The 21,356-nt window shown below is 38.4% G+C and overlaps 1 protein-coding gene across 4 annotated transcripts in view; it reads left to right on the forward strand.

The window, feature by feature from the left end:
* The window catches only part of grk3 (G protein-coupled receptor kinase 3), a 146,958-nt gene that overhangs the window by 54,296 nt on the left and 71,306 nt on the right, over nucleotides 1-21,356 (forward strand). For all 4 annotated transcript variants that reach the window (XR_012385966.1, XR_012385967.1, XM_009305689.5 and 1 more), the window contains exons 3-4: nucleotides 18,645-18,718; nucleotides 21,251-21,352. Coding sequence is in view for 2 of the 4 variants with exons in the window: in XM_009305689.5 (XP_009303964.1) it covers nucleotides 18,645-18,718; nucleotides 21,251-21,352 (176 nt within the window). In the remaining 2 variants the exon portion in view is untranslated. The remainder of the gene's footprint in view (nucleotides 1-18,644; nucleotides 18,719-21,250; nucleotides 21,353-21,356) is intronic.

Consider the following 21,356-nt stretch of genomic DNA (forward strand, 5'->3'; position numbering starts at 1 on the left):
GTCGCTTAAAGCAGGCATGTCCAAACTCGGTCCTGGAGGGCCGGTGTCCTGCAAAGTTTAGCTCCAACCCCAATCAGACACACCTAGCTAATCAAGCTCTTACTAGGCTCTGTAGAAACATTCTGCAGGTGTGTTGAGGCAAGTTGGAGCTGCAGGACACCGACCCTCCAGGACCGAGTTTGGACACCCCTGCCCTAAAGGAGCACCACACTTTTTTTTTTTGGACAGCTTTCCTAAAGCTGACTTTTATTATTATCTCTGGGTCTGGCGGGAGCACTTTTAGCTTAGCTTAGCATAGATCATTGAATCAGATTAGACCGTTAGCATCTCGCTCAAAAATTGCCATAGGTTTGATACATTTTCTATTTGGAGCTCAAGTCTTCTGTAGTTAGACTAAGACCAACAGAAAAGGAAAAGCTGTTATTTTGTATGCTGATACTTTTATTCTAGTGTAATAATCAGGGAATTTTGCTGCCGAAATTTGGCTGTAGTTCATCAGCCTTGAAAATTCTATATGTTTATTAAACTTTATATTCTATACTGGACATTATTCCTGTTCAGTGATGAGACTTTAGTCTGAGCAGAGTCAGACCTTACTGTCCCAATGAAATCATTAATAATCAAGGCATGATCATATTATATTGTGCTCAAATAAGCAAAATCTAGAGGCCTTTGCCTTTCATATAAGACACTTCTGATACCAAATGATCGACTAGAAGTCACGTTATTATTTGCTGTTCCTAAATCCTGGATGGGCCACAAGACTTTTGTCAGGTAGTGTAGATAAGAGTCGAACTTTAAATAAGAAAATTATGGAAACACTGATCATTGTTTTGAGTGAGATGCTAATGGTCTAATCTGATACAATGATTTACGCTAAGCTAAGCTAAAAGTGCTCCTGTTAGACATGGAGATCAGCTGAATGGATTCAACAATGCTAACTGTTTACCTCTAGGGCAGATGTAAAACGAGCCCATTTCTAATAAAAGTGGAGTGTTCCTTTAAATAAGCAGCAGCAAGAGCATCAGCTTGCGACGTGGGCTCTTGGATGAAAGGTTTGCGTTACATGACAGATGGCAAATAACCTGCTTGAAGACTGACACATTTGGCAGAAAGCAGCGTTGCATCATGTGATTTGCATAAAATGACAGTCTTCATGGAAGCCGCATCCGCCACATTGGTTATTACTTTTCGTAGGAAGCAAATAACGTTAAAGCTGTTTTCTCTGCATTCAGAGCATGGCAATGATCTGAGTTTAATGAGCAGCCGTCATTTTATGTAGCACAGCCATTTTTTTCCATTAGCGGCTGATTCTCTTGCTGTGCGCATTCACTGCTTGGTTGTTTTCCTGCTTGAAGATGAAGTTTATCTGTAGTGTTAAAATGCTTTATAGTCGGCTGTAGTTTCTGTGATCTGGAGAACATAGATGGAATGGCAGAATACAGGCATAAATATGTAAATAGCTGCATTATGCAGATTCTGGTTATTTAATGTCTGTCATAGCACTATGAGGTCATTTACCATTTAATGTAAGAATATCTGCATGATGTTATGTACATATATAATGCTACGACTTTCAAGTTTGGCTCTTGGGTTTAAAAGAGGTAGCATTTGATGTGATTAAACTTTGTGGTGAATTGGTGGCAAAATAGTAAAACGACAACTAGGGTTGTAACAATATACCGGTATGACGGTTTACCACGATTTGAACGTGCACGATTATCATACCATGAACAATTGCATATCAACGGTTTTAACCCTTAAAGACCGAGACAGCCGCCCGCGGCTAAAAATAAGTATTGCTCTTAAATGTTTAATAACTTTTGATCCGCTGATCCGATTCATACAATTCAAAGATTGGCATAAAGAAGAGAGTCTCAGCTTTCAAGTGCTGTATCACATAACATTCGCAGACTTTCAGAGGCTCCGGAATCAGTGCGGTTACGTCATCAACATTTGACAACGCTGATTTGACAAAGAAACGCTCGTCACTGTGTCTCCGGACAAATCAGACATGATACATTGATGCATTGTCCCTCCTCCATGCCCAGATTGGTTCAAACTCGCTATATCACAACCAATAAGCATAGTTTCGCTTTTGTTTGTGGACCAACACTGAGCTTTTTGAACAACACGGAATGAGAGATAGGCATACATTTATGCGCGGCTAAATAAAACGCAAAAAAAAAAGTTTTGCATGAAATAATTCTCATAAGTACTTTTGCATGCACAGCAGCACAGAAACATGACAAAACAGTGACACAGCAAAGACGAACTGCTGCTCTTGCTGTTTTCAAAAGACACAAATGAAGATGCAGCTGTTTGTCTTCATTGCAGACAACCATATCCAAATCCATAGACAACCATATCCATGCTGGCACATAAAACCTAAGGATGTTCCATATTGAATCTAGTTTCGTTATGTAACTATTTATAGTATAGTAAATATTTATATCTATTTTTTACTGAGGATTTGCACCATGTTTATTTGGACTTTATTTGGACTTTGACACATTATTTATTATTTTCTTATTTTTATTTGTTCATTGTAAGTGGTGTTGTTTATAGTAACTAAAAATATATTATTTGGAAAAAGTCAAATTTGCTTCACTGTTCTATTATTTTGTAACATTTGTAACATACCGTATACCGCGAAACCGTCAAACCATGGTATTGTTTTAGACGATTATCATACCGTAAAAAATTCATACCGTTACAACCCTAACGACAACCAAAATACTGCAAAAATAAGAGCATTTATTTACAAAAGTGAAAATAAGTCAAACAGCAAAACTATTATATACAAGATCTCACTAAAGATAATCAATGTATATTATGAATAGGGAAACGAGAATTAAGGGGCACCAAATAAAAGAAAGGAATATAACAAAACCCCTAAACTAGCTGAAATTTACCCTCTTAACCAGGGGTCACCAATCTCGTTCCTGAAGGTCCGGTGCCCTCAGGGTTTAGCTTCAACTTGCCTCTACACACCTGCCTGGGTGTTTCAAGTAGAGGTGTGAACCTGTCTCACGGTTCAGTTCGGTTACTATTATCATGCTATCGATTCGGTTCATTTCGATATCTCGGTGCATCACGGTGCATTGACGATGCTTTCCATACACAGTGTTATATTTTGGAGGGAGGCCATAACAAGCTGTCTGTATAAACACAGCACCACACTGTCTCTCATTCATACACATACACATACACAAACATTCAAACATAGAGAGCACCTAACACACACACACACACTTAAGCCCTCGCAATATGCGTTTAGCCGGGAGAGCTCGCGATGAGCAGAGCAAAAAAACTGAAAAAATAAGCACTTTCTGACGGTCCCTTACTAAGAGCTTCGCTTTGCGCAAGCTCTCCCGGCTAAATGCATATTGCAAGGGCTTAAAGAAAGCAGTGGTCATTATGTCGAGCGAAAAAGAAAAAGACAGCTGTGAAACATAACCAGCTTTGTCTTTTTTAGGAAACACACTTTAGATCTTTTTAGGGTAAGAGGTTTTAGAGTTATTGCCGTCTATAACTGAATGTGAATATCGAAAACAAAACCAGCTGAACCGCGCTCATTTCTGACGCCCTCCTGGATGTACAGTGCCCTTAACATTTGCCTTTACTGCCTATGCAATGGCCCGGCCCTGAGTTAGCTCCTGAGTGTTATAAATACCGGCGCTCGCGTCCCTCGCAACAGAGCGCATAGGAGATAAATGACGTCAGAACATAATAACCGGTTATGATTATTTATGAACCGATACCGAATTGTCCGCGTCTGCATCACAGTGCACCGAGGAAACAATTCATTTTGACACCCCTAGTTTCATGTATACCTAGTAAGAGCTTGATTAGCTTGTTCAGGTGTGTTTGATTAGGGTTGGAGCTAAAATCTGCAGGACACCGGCCCTCCAGGAACAAGTTTGATGATCCCTCCTCTAAACTATCTAATACAATATAAACAAGCAAAACATCTTCAGCGTTTGCACACTATAACTAAAACTACTCTTCTAACCAAAAATACGGAGAAAACTTGCAGCAGGTGGCGCTCACTTCTAAACTAGTGTGTTTAGGCAAGGGAGTTTTCTTTTGTCATCTTTAAGACAACCTCTCAAAATAAAGGTTTGGTCTGAGCTTTTGTTTGTTTTTTTATTTTGATTTTTTTTGTCTGGTAAAGGTGCAGTATGTAAGTTTGACACCTGGTGGTTGAACTAGATATTGCACCCCTGCTTGAAAACACACAAGAGCAGGTTGCCAGATTGACGACACCAACAGGAGCATGACTGATTTGCGAGCCTAAAGGCTGATTTTAAGGCTGTTTTAAACAGTTTTCTAAATGAAAGCAACGGCACGCAATAGAAGGAATATTTTCCATATTAAAAGGAGTTTTTATTCTAACACAACACCTGATATTTATATTTTAGAAACGGCTTCTATTTTACACAGGTGAACAATATGGATAAACTGGCAATGATCAGCTCAGGTGCAGCTCATGTGCTTTATTCAGTGTTAAATGCTAATAATGTGAGATTGAATGACATTTCACATGACATTTATTGCCATACTACTGAAAGCAGCAGCAGATCTCAGATCTCAGCACCTCAGATCTGGAGAATATAACAAATCGTCTGAAACGTAACTTTAGAACTGAGACTCAACCAACCAACACATTTCAGTGATTCATCATCTACTTTTAAAAATGTTAAAGAGGTTTAATATATATTCATAAATATTCAGTTGGCGGTTCATTCCTCTATATATTCCAATATATATTCAGTGAGTGCACTATTCTGTGCTTCTGAATAGAGATCTGCGCGGGACTAAATTTTGAATCCTGCTTCCGCCCGCACCCGCCAGGTTTTAGCCCGAACCCGACCGCTCCCGCTTATATTAAGAATTTGTTGTCCCGCTGCCCGACCCGCCCTGTTTTCTGCCCGCCGCGCCCGATCCCGCTAAAGAGCGGGGGAGAACAAAACCGAAAATCACCCAGCTATACAGTCCAGACAGCCAAGCTGTCTGTATAAACACACACACACAGCATCAAGCACACACACACAGACAAATCTCTCTCTCTCTCATACGCGCGCACTAACACACACACAAGCACCAAGCAGACACACAGGCGTTTGCTGTTATATCAACTCAAAGGCTTGTAATACCATTTATCAAGTACCAATGTAATACCAAAAGGTTTTATATAAAGGTATATAAATACTGAGTCGCGCCAGCTCTGGGCTGCAGCGCACATTACTCTCGGGCCGATTCCGGCGCGGATACGGCAGCGTCGGCTCGCTTACCGCCACCGCATCAGGCCCGATTGATTCGGGCCGGAATCGGGCAGTGAGTCTTCAAGCATCCAGAGTCCGGCAGCCGGAGCCGGGCTGAGTGGTAAGTCTCTGGCAGGCGAGAATCTAGCCGGAACTGGCCCGAGTGTATTTTGATATCTGGGAAATCTCTCTCTCTCTCCCTCTCTCACTAACATACACACAAGCACCAAGCACACACAGGCAAAGCTCGCTCTCTTTCTCTTTCTTTCTCTCTCTCATTCGCATAGCAATATCCGCGATATTGCTAGACAGCCCGCTCCCGTCCCAAATTAAACCCGTTAACCGACCGCTCCCGCGATTTATTCTGAAATTTATTCCGGCGCAGACCTCTACTTCTGAATGGCTGTATTTACATTACTGTCGTGTTTTGTCTTGTGCAAACAGCCAAATTCCTCATCACTGCAGATATTGTCAAGTAGCGTGTTGTTAGGACACCGTGTAACAATATAACCTGCTCACCTAATGTTTACGCTTGTAATATTTATATTATTAGCTAATTAATAACCACCTCATGTTGGAACTCTAAATCTGCGTCTCATTTCAGAGTCTGCTACTGTCCACCAGAGGTCGCATTTCAGTCACAGATGCATACTATAAGAGCCTTCCTGACTGAATAAATAAAATACACTGTTTTCCATCAAGGCAACCCGGAGTGCTGGAATATAATTGGCTACACTGGCAGTTAAAATGACCAAAACAAAGACAGACGTCCGGCGCGTAACACACATTACCAATCAGAATATCTGACTTCAGCATTGTTTTTCAGATAAACAAGAATGTTCACTGAGCATGTTTCTGAATATCTGCACACATATTAAGGTGTTTTATGCTCTAGAGACGTCAAAAACTGACATACAGCACCTTTAATCAACACATGACATTCAGAAGAATGCTGGCAAAAAGCAGCCACTGACATTCAGAATAAGGTCAGAAGCAGAATAGATTTTTTATATGTGTCAAATCAACACCAAAAAGCAGATCAACTCTTCTTCATTCCACAGAAGACACAAACAAATTTGCAATGACACGAGGAAATCATGATGAACTTTTATTTTTAGGTGATATTTTGCACATGGAGTTTCCTCAAAGCTGATGCGGGCATGCAACTATTTGTTTGTAATCTGACTGAACTATAATCCTGATTTCCGCAGTTGTGTCTTGAGCTTCATACTTTAATCAGGGAAGGAAAATAAATGACCTGCATATTCAAAATAAATGTTTAGTCGTAATCGCCACTCTCCATTCAGTATAGCGTCTTCTCAGAAACACTTCTGAAGGGCTGTTGATCTTGAAACTCTGCATGGGGAAGTGTTTATGTGTGTGTGTGTCAGAATAAGAAAAGGCGAGGCCGTGTGTGAAATGGAGTCATGAAATTAAGAGCTAAAATAAACGGACTCTTGTTTGCTGAGTCTGCAGTGTGTGTGGGTGTGTGTGTGCGCGCGTTCGTGTGTGTTTAATGGGCTGTCCGTTTTTCCATGTTCCATCTTCTCCTGCCTTGTAAACATCACTAAGAGACTCACCTTGTTGGCAAGGTATTGTAAAATCCAGAGCGTTTAACCCAGCCCGCTAAGCCGTCCAGGAAATGGTGGTTGTTTTCCCTTCGTGATGGCCCACAGTAAACTCTAATGTAGTTCCTCGTTGTGTTTTGGGCAGTGCGTGGGCAGTGTGTGATCTGTACGTTTGCGTGTGTGTGTGTGAGCTTCTCCCCTCCTCTCTGGCTTGATTGCCTGCTTCCGGGTGTCTGGTGAAAACGACAAAATCACTTCTGTCAAGCGAGTCCTCAAGAGAGTGCAGACTTTGGGTTCAGCCTAATGATGCACTCAGAATACTGTAGAAATTTCTGTAGAATTCAGACGCATGCCGTGCACAAACATCCGCTTCTCTGTTTTTATCTTCTCATTGTTTATATTGCAGTTAGACTCTTTGATCATGCTAATACTGACACTCAAACACTCATATCTTATGTTTACATTTATGCATTTGATAGACACTTTATGAATTGCATTCAGAATTATTTGCATTTAAGCATTCTGCGAGCCACCGTGATATAAATAATCTGTCATTCATAACTCATTTTATTTTATAATAATAATGAGCCACAAAAAAGGCTTTGGGTCAAATAAATCATCTTGATTTTGTACATTTGTTCTTGCTGCTTGTGAAATGGCCACTGTGCCTCTCCACATGTTCACTGTCGGTAAAATTTTACTTTCAGTAATATTATGGTTACTTTTACTGGCTTAAATTAAATATATTATCATTTAAGTTGTGTTGAATTTAAAAAGTCTTACAAAATGACTTATTTTAAATATTATTTAATGCAATTATAAATAATTATTACTAAGCATTTTGGTTTTCGTGCCAAGTGCACGCAGAAATCTCTGTTTTGATTTCAGGCCAGACTTTTCATTTCAGTGCATCTCTAATGTAAATATAAAAGTGTTTTTAATTGAAATAATTAGAGTATATTTTTCTAATTTGATGAGATAGTCGTCACTTGCACTTAATATGCTTTCAACATGCACTCACCGGCCACTTTATTAGGTACATCTTACTAGTACTGGGTTGGACCCCCTTTTGCCTTCAAAACTGCCCTAATCCATGCTCAACTGGTACTAATGGGCCCTATGTGTGCCAAGAAAATCTCCCCCACACCATTACACCACTACCACCAGCCTGAATCGCTGATACAAGACAGGATGGATCCATGCTTTCATGCTGTTGACACCAAATTCTGACCCGACCATCCCCTACCATCATTTTTTTTTTCGCCCACATCTACTGTCCTACAAAAAAACAAATAATATCATTTACTCAAGCCTATACACCCTTCGTATTGAAATAAATATTAGTGATGTCTTTAAATCAGCTGTGTGGAAGAGACAAATCAGTGGATGCCTTGCAGACCTGCATGTAATTATTCCCCAGCTGTATTCAGAGAAGCTCTCATTGGATTTCTAGCGGATTATGGCACTGATGAGTTTGTGATATGATGACAGTCCTCCTAGATCTCCTGTGCATCAAGAAGAAAAACACTGAGTGGTCTGTCAGTGAGCTTTAACCCCACCTGTACTCAGACAAGAGTGAGAATTCTGCAATCAGGCCGAGAGAGATCGCTCTGCGTATTGAAAGTACGATTAAGGGTAATCCATTAACTCTGTGACGTAAGGCCTCTTCAGCTGGATTTTTATTTCTGTCACTCGGTTCACCTACTCATTCCTCGTGAGCAAACCTTGAATTAGAGCGTTTGATTTTTCAATTTCCATTCATGTGCAGTCAGCATGTTTATGTGGATTCTCCGGCAGACTTCGGGCCTGTACCGTGATGGTAGTTTAACAAACTCAGGATTACAATATTAGTTTTGTGTTGACAAACTGATTACTGATTAAAAACAGGTGATTAAAAAGAGCTGTATATAGATTTGTTTATTTAAATTAATTGTTTATTTAACTAAAACTGCTTGTGTAATGAATTACATATATCATAAAGTGCATAAATCATCTAAAATAATTATAATACACACTTTGTGTTTTACTATACAATGACCTATAATTTGGAGAAAGAGAAATCAAGAAAATGGCTGTCACTTTTGCTTATAGTGGATTTGATGATTATAAATAAAACATAGCCAGAACATTACCTGAACATAGCCAGAACCTAGCTTAAACATAGCCAAATAATAACATGAACACAACCTAAACAAAGCCAGAACATTACTTGACCATGTCCAGAACATAACCTAAGCATAATCGGAACATTACCTGAACATAACTGAACCATAGCCAGAACATAACCTAAGCATGTTCAGGACATTACCAGAACATTACCGGAACATAACCAAAACATAACCTAAAAATAGCCATAACATAGCTTTAACATAGTCTGAACATAGCCGGAAAATAGCCTGGCCATTGCCGTAACATAGCCAGAGCATAACATGAATGTAGCCTGAACATAACCAGAACCTAGCCAAAATAAAACCTGAACATAACCTAGAAATAGCCAGAACATAACCAAAACATAGCCATAACATGACCTTAACATAGCTTGAGCATAACCAGAATCTAGCTCAAACATAACCTGAGCATAGCCAGAACATAATCAAAACATAGCCAGAACATAACCATAATATTATCTGAACATAGCCTGAACATAGCCGGAACATGACCTGAACATAGCCTGAAAATAGCCTGACCATTGCCATAACATAGCCAGAACATAACATGAACATAGCACGAACATAGCCTGAACATTACCAGAACAGTCAAAACATAACCTGAAAGTAGCCTGAACACATACAGATCATAGCAATAACATGACCTTAACATAGCCTGAAAATAGCCAAAACATAACCTGAACATAATCAAACATAGCCAGAACATAGCCTGATCCAAAGAGGTTAACTCTGCAGCATCTTATACCATGATGACAACAAGATATTAAAGTCAATCCACCTTCATCATACCTAAAACACAGGATTGGTTTAAACTAAACTAAAACTTAACCTGCTAAACCAACTTCATGGTACAGGTCCCTGGAGCTGTTGGACCCACTCATTTAATCCACTTTTTATACCTTCTTCCCGATGACTCTTTCTCCATTTCTACCTCCGCCATCTAATCGATATGTTTTCACTGTGATCCATTGCTGTGTTTTCATACATCTGTGTCTGCTGGGTTTATTTCTGTCTGGATGGTGTATTTGAGACTTTACAGTGAGTGCAGACAGCAGGAAAGGGAGGAAGACGAAAGATGAGTGTGCGAAAGATAACAGAGGAGGAAGAGGACGACTGGGAAGATACTGAGAGCAGAAAAATGTTGCTGAGAGCCTCTTATTAGTATCACTAATACTATTGCTCATACTCTGAGGTCCTGTTGTGTTATGTCAAAAAAGTCCCAAAGACTATCATTGAAAGAGAGAAAGATATGAATAAAGTATCAAAGTACATAGTTGTAATATTTTGATGTTTTTGCTACATAGTTTTATTATATTGGTGCTTGAAACAACATAACTTGAGCATACCCAGAACATAACTTAAACATAATCAGAACATATCTTGTCCATTACCTGAACGTAACAAGAACATAACAGAAACATAGCCTGAACATAACCTAAACATAATCAGGATATAACTTGACCTTTACCTGAACATAACCAGAACATTACCGACACATAGCCAAAACATAACCTAAGCATAATTAGAACATTATCAGAGCATAGCACAAACAGCATAAAAAATTGCCTGAACTATACCAGAACATAGCCAAAACACAACCTGAAAATAGCCATAAAATGACCTGAACATAGCCTGACCATTGCCAGAACATAACCTGAACATAACCTGAACATAGGCTAAAAATAGCCTGAACATATCCAGTATATAGCTATAACACGACCTTAACATAACCTGAACATAACTAGAACATAGCCAAAGCAAAACCTGAACATAACCTGAAAATAGCCAGAACATAACCGAAACAAAGCCAGATCATAGGCACAACATGACCTTAACATAGCCAGAACATTGCCTGAACATAACCAAAAACTGTATTCCACTTATTATTTTATTGGTTGAAACATAACTTGAACATACCCAGAAAATAACCTACACATAATCAGGACATAACAGAACCATTACCTGAATATGACCAAAACGTTACCAAAACACAGCCAGAATATAACCTAAGTATAATCAGAACATTACCAGAACATAGCCAAAACATAGTCTGAACATAGCCTGGGAATAAATAGAACATAGCTTAAACTAAACCTGAACATAAGCTGAAAATAGCCAGAACATAACCAAACCATAGCCAGAGCATAGGCAGAACATGATCTTAACATAGCCTGAACATTACCAGAACATAAGCTGAACAAAGCCTGAAAATAGTCAGAACATAGCCATGACATGACCTTAACATAGCCTGAATATTACCAGAATATAGCCTAAACATAGCATGAACATAGCCTGAACATAGCCAGAACATAACCAAAACATAGCCATAAGATGACCTTAACATAGCTTGCAAATATCCAGAACGTAGTCAAAACAAAACCTGAATATAACCTGAAAATAGCCAGAACAAAATCAAACCATAGCCAGATCAAAGTCATAACATGACCTTAACATAGCCTAAGCCGTAACAGAATATTACCAGAATGTTACCTGAACATAGCCTGAACATAATCAGAATATAACCAAAAACTGTATTCCACTTTCATTATTTTGGTGCTTAAAAACCCATAAATATATGTTAAAAATAAACAGTACATTAATAGAAATGTATTTCTGTGATTTTATCATTCATTCTGTCCTTTTTAAGTTCAGCTGTTTAGTACTATTTTTTAAACTTCTTTATTATTATTATTATCATTTTTACATTTATTATTATTTTAAATGAATAGCTATAGAAATTGTGCTGTATCTGCCCAGCGGCATCATGTTTGTTGTGTGTGTGTTTTATTTTTTATTTTTTTGCTTTTAATCTCCTGCAAGATAATTCCGCTGTGATCCAATTAAGGGCTGCATTACCCTCCTATTTTAACAGCAGTAATCAGCTCGCGCTAATGCTGCGGGTATCAGAAAAGCCACGTCCTCCCATCTCATCGCTCCATCCTGAATCTCTCACGCAAACCATCCGCGGTTCTTCTTGTGAGCGTCTTCAATCTGCTGCATTTACATCACTAGTGAAGGCCACATCACTTATAAACACCCTTGAATTGCATTTCGCTCTGACTTTGGCTGTGTGTGTGTGTCCAATCAGACGCAGAGACGGGCATCAGTCGCTCACCGAGGTCATGATGCTGCCTGTTATTGTTGCCATGGGAACAGTCCCAACTTTGCTGTCAGTGCTGATCATCTTCTACTGCAGTTGAAGGGCTGTGCGATACAGACACACACAAATCTTGATATTTTCTGGGGTTTTATTGATGATGATGTTTCGCTGAATGGTTGTTCTGGCATCTTAAGGGCAGCCTTGGAGCGAGGGTTTTCTTCATATTCAGTTTAGTGCAGCTATAGAAATTTTTTTTCCATTGAGTTAAAATTATAGGTGGGCATAGATTCATTTTTTAAAATCTAGATTAATCTCGTTTAATCTAAGTTTGATGTCTCTAGAGTTTGTATTTTGTGTTTTCTGGCAAAATACTCCCAAATAATGCTTCATAAGTGTCACTTTTAGTATTTGATCCTAATTGTGGTGTTTTGGTGATTGCCGCTTTAAATTCAAATGAGATTGTGCTCTTTTTAAAAGAGGGCGGAGCTACACATACCTGTGTGTCAGCATAGCGGCGACCCCTAATAAATAAAGGAACTAAGCCGGAGGAAAGCAAAACATTTATGGTTGTATTTATCAATTGAATGTAAAATAAAGTGCGTCAAAGCAGAGACTACACTATTAAAATTGCACATTGTTAAAATAACAGTCAAGATATTTTAGCAGGGTTGCTTTTCTGGTGACTTTCTGCTTCGTGCTTTGACTAAAGGCAGATGAAGAAGTCAAATGAAAGGTGAAGGTGGCCGTCTGATGGAGGATTTTCTGAATTAGGAGAGTGGTGTCTGTCCTGTGATTTCCAGATAATCCTCTCAACAGTAACTAATCCACGGTCAGCTGGTTAGCCGATTGTTATCATTCATTGAGAGCGTTTACCGTCAGCGCATCCCTGAGTCACCGATGACAGATCTACTGTTTGGGTGAATCTCTCACAAGGGGCTTGCGTCATACATTTGATCCCAAATTAAACAGTGGGGATTAAATGAAGAGTTATTTCATCTAATTTTGCCAGACAAAGCTTGTAGATTTGTTATCATCATAATGCAAAATATATTATGTAATCTGTCTTTGTTTTGTTTTATTGTTTTTACACATTTGCTTTTTGGTTCTTTACCTCTGAAAATTGCTCAAAATGCTTATCTGACATTAATATGACAAACAACTTAAATCCAATGAAGCAGAGCAAATGACAGTAATTTAGAAATACCACTAGTTTGAAAAACATGACACCCCCAGCCTATTCAGTTTAATATATATTCCCCTTTTTCTCTCTTTTAAATTGTTCTTTTCTTTTTATTATCATTATTTATCTTACCTAAAACACCATGCTGCCATTCTCAGCTTTTAATACTGACCTGTTGATATGCCTAACTTGTTAAATTAATGCACATCATATATTGTTTATGCACATCATATACTGTTTGTTGCACAATTTGTGGGTTATATTGTGGTTTATTTTTATTCTCTTGTGCTTGTGATTGGTGGAATTTTCTGTACATCATCATCGTGAGTGAACTAGATTTTCCTATTAAGTCCAGTTTTAAAATAAGATTACAGTGGTCCCTTGTTAATTGCGGGAGTTTCGTTCTAAAAATAGTCCGCAATAGGTAAAATCCTAGAAGTAATCCACTTTCATTTTTACAATAAGATGTTTCAATCAGAATCAATTATCAAAATAATCTTGATCTGGAGCTGTAATGCGCTCAACACCTACAAGAACTACTTTAGCTGTGCATTTATCTCAAAATAACAATACACCATAGAACAAACCTTCATCAGCCAATCAAATATCAACAGAAGTACTTTTAGCTTAGCTTAGCATAGATCATAGAATCCGATTAGACCCTTAGCATCTAGCTGTGAAAAACTGGAATCATTCAGCGTAGAGATCTGGAGGTAAACTGCACTCAAATCCTGCCGGAACTACTTTATCTCTGCATTTATCTGAGAATGACAGCACACCTTAAAAATGAGCCATCATCAGCCAATCAGAATCAAATATCAACAGAAGTAGAACCAGGTCTGATGGGAGAACTTTAGCTTAGCTTAGCATAGATCATTGAATCAGATTAGACCATTAGCATCTAGCTGTGAAATAACTGAAATCATTAATATAAACAGTGTAGTGTGAAGGAGCTGTAAAGAGCTCAAAACCTGCCGGAACTACTATCTGTGCGTTTATCGGAAAATAACTGTACTCCTTTAAAATGAACCTTCATCAGCCAATCAGAATCAAGCATTCGACATCCTCGTTTTATAAATAAAAATGTAATACACTATACATTGAATAATATTTCAGGAAAGTCTTTCATTGCCAGACTGAAAGTTTGTGATGATTACAGATATAGTGTTATCTTGTATCTGCCTTGTGGTCTTTCTTCAGCTCGTGATGTTGATTCGGTTATGCCAACACTGCTTCCACCTTCAAAGTAAATCGTGTTATTTATTCATGGTGGTTCAGCTGTTGTTTGAGCGTCTCTTTATTGTTTTCCCCTTCCTTTATACTTAAGTTTACTTTGGCATGAACGCCTTTCAGGAACTTCAACAGGCCTCATTAATGCGTCTGTTCATATTGTTTTATATAATATGTGAATTTATTAAATATACCCAGAATAATGTTGAACAGATTCAGGAAAATTTCACAGGATGTCTGATGATATTTGTTCTTCTGGAGAAAGTCTTATTTGTTTTATTTTGGCTAGAATGAAAGCAGCTTTTAACTGTTTTAAAGTCATTTTAAGGTCAACATTATTAGCCCCCTTAAGCAATATTTGTTTTGTATTGTCTATAGAGCAAACCACTAGGAATGTAACGATTCACCTGACTCACGATTCGATACGATTCACGATTTTTAAACAAAATTATTTGAAACAAATTTAAAGTGAAAAGCCCTTTCATTTTTTTTTTAAATGCTGCAAAATAATACATTACTAAATTGCTGTTTTAACAACAAAGAATATTTGTAGCTACCCGCCGGTTATTAAAACAGTCCACGCCTCCCAAATACTGATGTCCGTGCGTTTAGTTTAATGAACACCGTGAAAACTAAAGGATAAACAAATAAACAAACCAACCGTTTCACACAAACACAATCAAAAGGACATGAAAATAAACAAATCATATACAAAGCAATGTTTAGTTTACCGTGTTGGCCTGATAACCAGCTGTAGAATAAGCAGGGGCATTCAACAGGTGCTTGCGTTGAGATCTCACCATGCTGAGTGACCATGCAAACTCTCGCAGGTTAAATCGATCAGAGAGAATCATGTGACCTCCCACTCAAGCCAACCAGAAACAAAGAAATTTGTAACATAAACACACACCAATACACATTCAAATAATGAAATACGAAACAATAAACAAAAATACAAGCTGACCGATCAGCGTCAGCTACAATAATAGAAACTAAAGAAGACTCATTAATGTAAGCAACCTGAAACTGTGACTTTGCTGGTATTTTACCAGAGATGTATAAAGTACTAGAGACCCATACTTAAGTAAAAGTACAAGTGCTTTATCAAAAATTGACTTGAGTAGAAGTAGAAGTGCTCTTTAAGCACCATACTTAAGTGGAAGTACAAAAGTATTCAACATTTTTTGTACTTAAGTATTGCAAGTAGTTTATTTCAAAATTTACTACTCAAGTACTGAAAGTAAAAGTACAAGTATTGTGTAATGTAGTTATTAAAGAAAGCAGTCAAAATACACTAATTGTTTTGTTTATTTTAAATATCTTTTTTGGGGTACTTGATTAAGCAGAACGAAAAGAAACATGGCTTATGATATTGTTTTTCTCTGTAAATAGTTTCTATGGTACAAGAGCTCACATCGTCAGGCCCTTTTACCAGAAAATGCCTTCACTGATGAGATAATTCAGCATGTTCACTCACATACATACTCTCTTGCTCTCTCTCTCTCTCTCACACACACACACACACACACACACACACACACACACAGCCCTGCACACACCTAAATGTACACTCTCTCCCACTCTCTCCCCACTCACACATTCATACACTCTCACACACACAGTTCTCTCTCTATCGCTCTCTCTCACACACATTTTTGTGAATTGTGGGGACATTACATAGGTTGCAATTGTTTTTACACTCTCTCTTACACACACACACACACACACACACACACACGCACACGCACACACACACACACACACACACACACACACACACTGTTGTTTTCTCTTAATCACACATTATTCACTCTCACTCACACACACACACACAGACACACTCACACTTTGGGAGTTTTGAAGTTTGATTGGTTAATACCACAATGAACAGGAGTTCTGTCTTCTGGAAGCACTCGTGAAACTAAACTAAACAAGCAAACTAAATCCTGCTTCACTAATTCACTTGATTTTGATTTTATTGTAAAAAAAAAAAAACAGGAAAACGTGCATATTACTGTGTTAAATGAAAATCTGAAATATTTTATGGCTTATGGCTATGATTTAGTAATAATTGTTATTCATTTTTATCATGTTTTTAATGAAATTGGTCTTACAGTTCATATTTTCTGTAGTATATTTATTAATTCTGGTACTTTTACCATAAACCAACATCTCAACCATTTGGTAGAGGCTGATATTTTAGAAATATTGTGATGTGTTGAATAAAAATGCACTGATCTTATTAACTAGCGACATTGGGAGTTAAAAAATGCAATCAAAAAAATTCTATTGCTTTTGTCTTGGTGTGACAGTTAAAGGGTTTTTTGTAATAAAAATTTTGTCCTTTAATACAGCAGTCAGATATACGAACTGTGCCCTTAATTTGACCTGCTCAAAGAAAACACTCTTTCTGGATGTATCAAACAAAACTCATACACAAAAGACAGCACGAGCATATACAGCTAATAAACTCATGTCAATATTATCCCGCCTGCTTTTTGAGCGCTGACAGGCGGGTCTATGATTGGTTATTATCCTCAATGGAAAGGGCTTTAGAAATATAAGCGCTGTTCACCCATGGCGGGAAAAATAAGCGATTATCACGGGTAATAGACACAGTGGAGAAAACTTAATTGCACATGAGGCACGCTCATGTCTAGATCCACAGCTTTAACAGCTAAGAAGAGAGGAAAAGTTACCTTACAAACTGTTCCAGCGGGTCAAATGTCCAAAGTGAGAGAGCGAGAGATAGGCAGGGGTGAAGTTTTACAACATTTCTCCCTAACAGTAAACTAGCGGCTGGAGTGCTGTGCCGCCTTCTCTCGCCCTCGCGCCTCCGTCCTTCGCCATAGTATTGCGACATCGCGCATAGGAGATAAATGACGTCATCACGTAATCACCGGTTATGACCTATTATTACTGAACTAATATCAATCATTTTGACACCCCTAGTAACGAGTAACGATGCAGCACATAAAAAATCTATCGGAGTAAAAGTATTAAACTCATGGAAAATATGTACTTAAGTAAAAGTGGAAGTAGGAGAAAAAAATAATACTCCAGTAAAGTACAGATACTGCCTTTTAGTACTTAAGTACAGTAGTGAAGTAGTTCTACTTCGTTACTATACATCTCTGTATTTTACACACATATTTTAAAAGAATTATCAGCATATCTGTGTTTTCTGGCATAAGCTGAGGTTTTTGCACATATACAATGTCCCCTGCTGAAAAAACCTTTTCACTAGGAACTGAGATGGCTATTGTGGAGAGTAAAGCCTTTCCTAAAGCAGAGAGCAGTGTGTACAGAGGTGGTCAATAGGCCCTCTGCTCCACAGGCATAACATACTGCTTATAAAACGACTAGGATAGAGACAGGAGTTGAACTTGATTGTAAAGGTGAATAATTAGCATTGCTTGTATAATTAATTAGTTTAAGTGTCAGTGTGATACACTTAAGAAGAGATAGTCATAAACATAAGAATAATAATAAACAAATTATTAAAATATGCATAAACTCATTTGAAAAGGAGAGGGTAAAATAATCTAATACCTGCTTCTGTTACAGCACAACTTTCTCTTTCAGTCTGAAAAACCTCTTCACACTTGCTCGCCGCTGATGTGCATGTAAAGCGAGATTGTGCCTGTAAACACAGCGCCCCCTTTGTTCAAAACATGTATTGCAGTTCAGTCTACATTGCTACCGGTTTAAATCGTCACATATATGAATTGATTTACAACCGGTTCACAGTGAATCGTTACATCCCAACAAACCACTGTTATACAATAACTTGCCTAATTAGCCTAACTTTACCCTAATTAACCTAGTTAAACCTTTAAATATCACTTTAAACTGTATAGAAGTGTCTTGAGGAATATCTAGTCTAATATTATGTGCTGTCTTTTTGACTAAGACAAAAGAAATCAGTTATTAGAGATGAGTTATTAAAATTATTATGATTAGAAATGTGTACAGAGTAATATACAGGTGGGCTGATAACTCTGTCTTCAGCTGTATATAATGTGTTTTCTTGCATTGTGCCTGCTTTAAAGGTCAGATCTTTCCTTCGGTGGTTCTGCTTGGCACCTTATCTAACTCTATTCTCCTTCCTTCTCTTGTTGTTTCCTCCAGGTTTCCTCCTCTTCAAGGATTTCTGCATGAACGAGATCGACGAGGCCGTTCCGCAGCTCAAGTTTTACGAGGAGGTAAAATTGGTTTTGCTTTGCTAGCATTCTAACAGTCTTTATAGCCATTGGATGTAATGAGATGGCCCACACGGGATCTGCGCTCTCAGATTTTAGTGCTACAACAGCTTTTTTTTTTTCCAGATTTGATATTAATTTCCGTATTATTGATTAATATGCAAATATTTAGATTATTTATGTACAGTGCAGTTTGTAAATGAATATTTTCTGGATGTTTTGGAGACCTGCTGTTGTTTTGTTTACCAATTGAGTGGTTCTAATTGGTCTTTGGTTGTAAAATGTAAATAAAGTGTTCTCAGCTCTTACACACTCAAAATCCTTCCGCATAAATTAGGGCCTGACGATTCATCTATAAGTAATCGACATTCAGAACCTATAATCGATCAAATTTTTCCGGGTTGATTTATTTCGATTACCATGTGTAGAGTCACATGACCCCGCTCAGTTTAAAGGGCCATGAAAGCCCCTCGTTTCAGCAGGGTGTTTTTAACACCTCTACTTTGGAAAAAGTCAGAAAAGTGGGCGTGTCCAGCTTTGTTTAGGGGGGAGTGTCGGAGGAAGAAAAGAGGCTTGGTGTGGGAGTGTCTATTTGGGCACGCTGACTTTCAGAGTCAAAACACACACACACAGCGGACAAAGTGACTGTTTACATGGACATCTGTAGTCGAATTATTTGCCAAATGATTAAATGGTGGACTTTAACTGCAGTTTGGCTCTTTCATTCAGGGAATTCAGTCATGTCCCTCGCGACAAATGTGATATTTGATTGGAGGAACTGCTCTAAGCGTGTATTTTTCATGCAATGTTTGATACCGCACGGCGAATGAGAGAAAAAAACCTCAGCATTTCCCGGAAACTTAGATGCACACGGCAGGTAGCGTCAGAAAGCCACGTGTGTTATTCCGGTCACTAAATCCAACACGAGGTTATAGTTTGGTTGTAGTGCTAAATTGTTTACAGTCGGTGCAATAGTTTGTTTGATACGAATAAAATACGAACTGAATAAACAAAGAGCACTGCTCGCTCACTTACCAAATCTGTAGAGACAGGACAATCACCAGCAACTAGAGCTGCAACTGTATTAAGAGGAGACTACAAGCGAATCCGGAAAATGAAAACAAAACTGAACTGCAGCAAACTATAAAAGCAACACTTCACGCTTGTTTTGCCAACACAACGTGGCGTCTCTGTCGTCTAAACACTGTGACAGTAATGAATATTAATGAAGTTGCACAATAGAGCGCGCTGATTGGTTTGAACCAAGCTTTACTAATGCAGCACACTGTAAGACGTAATAAGACTCACTCTGGCACAGACGTCCAGTCTGCACGCTGGAATACACGCTATTATGTCATGACCGTGACGCAGCTTCAAAAATTAGTTTCAAACCAGAAGTACGAATTTGCTTGAAATAACGCAAAAACAACCAATTTACACTTTTTAGTGAAATATAGGTGTCCTAATAGTGTTTTTAGCAGTGTGGGAGACATATACCACTGTCAACAGCTCAACACATGTGTTTTGGTGTTTCGTTTATCCAGTTAGCGCGGTTACTGTGGCATATGTGAAACCACCAATCGCTCTCGGACCCGTGCCAAATTAATCGCTCCGAGATCGCTTGAATGAGGTGGTCTCGGCTCGATTGAAACAAACTCTAGTGCGGATCGGTTACAGTGAGAAAGCGATCCGATCCGAGCACGGTTATATCACAGTGTTTTATGGATATGGCATACGGCTATATGAAGAGAGAATTATGGGTAGATTTGCGATTTCTATAAAAACTATATGTGCGAGCAGGTGGATGATTAGTATGAACCCGCTGATTCGGGTGTCATTTCAGCTGATCCGCACATCTTTAGCCCTGACTCATGGCTGAGAACTAGGTGTATTAAGTGTAACCTCCCTGACTTATCATCTCTCCTTTCTGCTTCACAAAAATCTATTAGGAACAATGCAGAAGGAAGATCACCATCATATTATTTCAACTTTGTTTGGTCGACTTGCAAAACTCAGTGCGTGCAGACACCTCAGCTGTACGTCGGTTTCACAACATTTATTTTTTCAGTGTGCATGTTCACAACCGGACCGGGAGCATGCTTGGTTTTCTTTTTAAATAAACTGCATTGCTTTTATTAGCGTTGGTTCGCTTGCACATAGAGAGTAACGTCTTTATTCTGGGATTACCACTCTTAATAAATACACTTGAATGTAAAGTAAATCATATCTCAAAGCATTTACTGGGGCACTGGCGATTTTTACTGGGGCACGTGTCCCAGTAAATGGGGTCTAGCGACGCTTCTGCTTATTAGAAACTAAATTTTAATTCAATTTTAAAGATGTAATTAATTAGTAACTTATCCAACACTGCAGGCAGTAGAGTGTGTGTTTTCTGCTCGATAGTTTCCAGGTTGTCTGTGTTTGACCTGCTCAGTTTTGTTCTGCTCGGCCAGAATAACACAGTCGGCGTGTCCTTTTAAAGAGCGTGGGATTGTGTCTGAGATAATCACGCTAATCCTGTTTTGTGCCCTTCAGATTAAAGAGTACGAGAAGTTGGACTCAGAAGAGGAGAGGCTAACTCGCAGTCGACAGATTTATGACGTCTACATAATGAAGGAGCTGCTTTCATGTTCACATGTAA

Source organism: Danio rerio, chromosome 10, assembly GCF_049306965.1.
Source record: "Danio rerio strain Tuebingen ecotype United States chromosome 10, GRCz12tu, whole genome shotgun sequence".
NCBI lineage: Eukaryota > Metazoa > Chordata > Actinopteri > Cypriniformes > Danionidae > Danio > Danio rerio.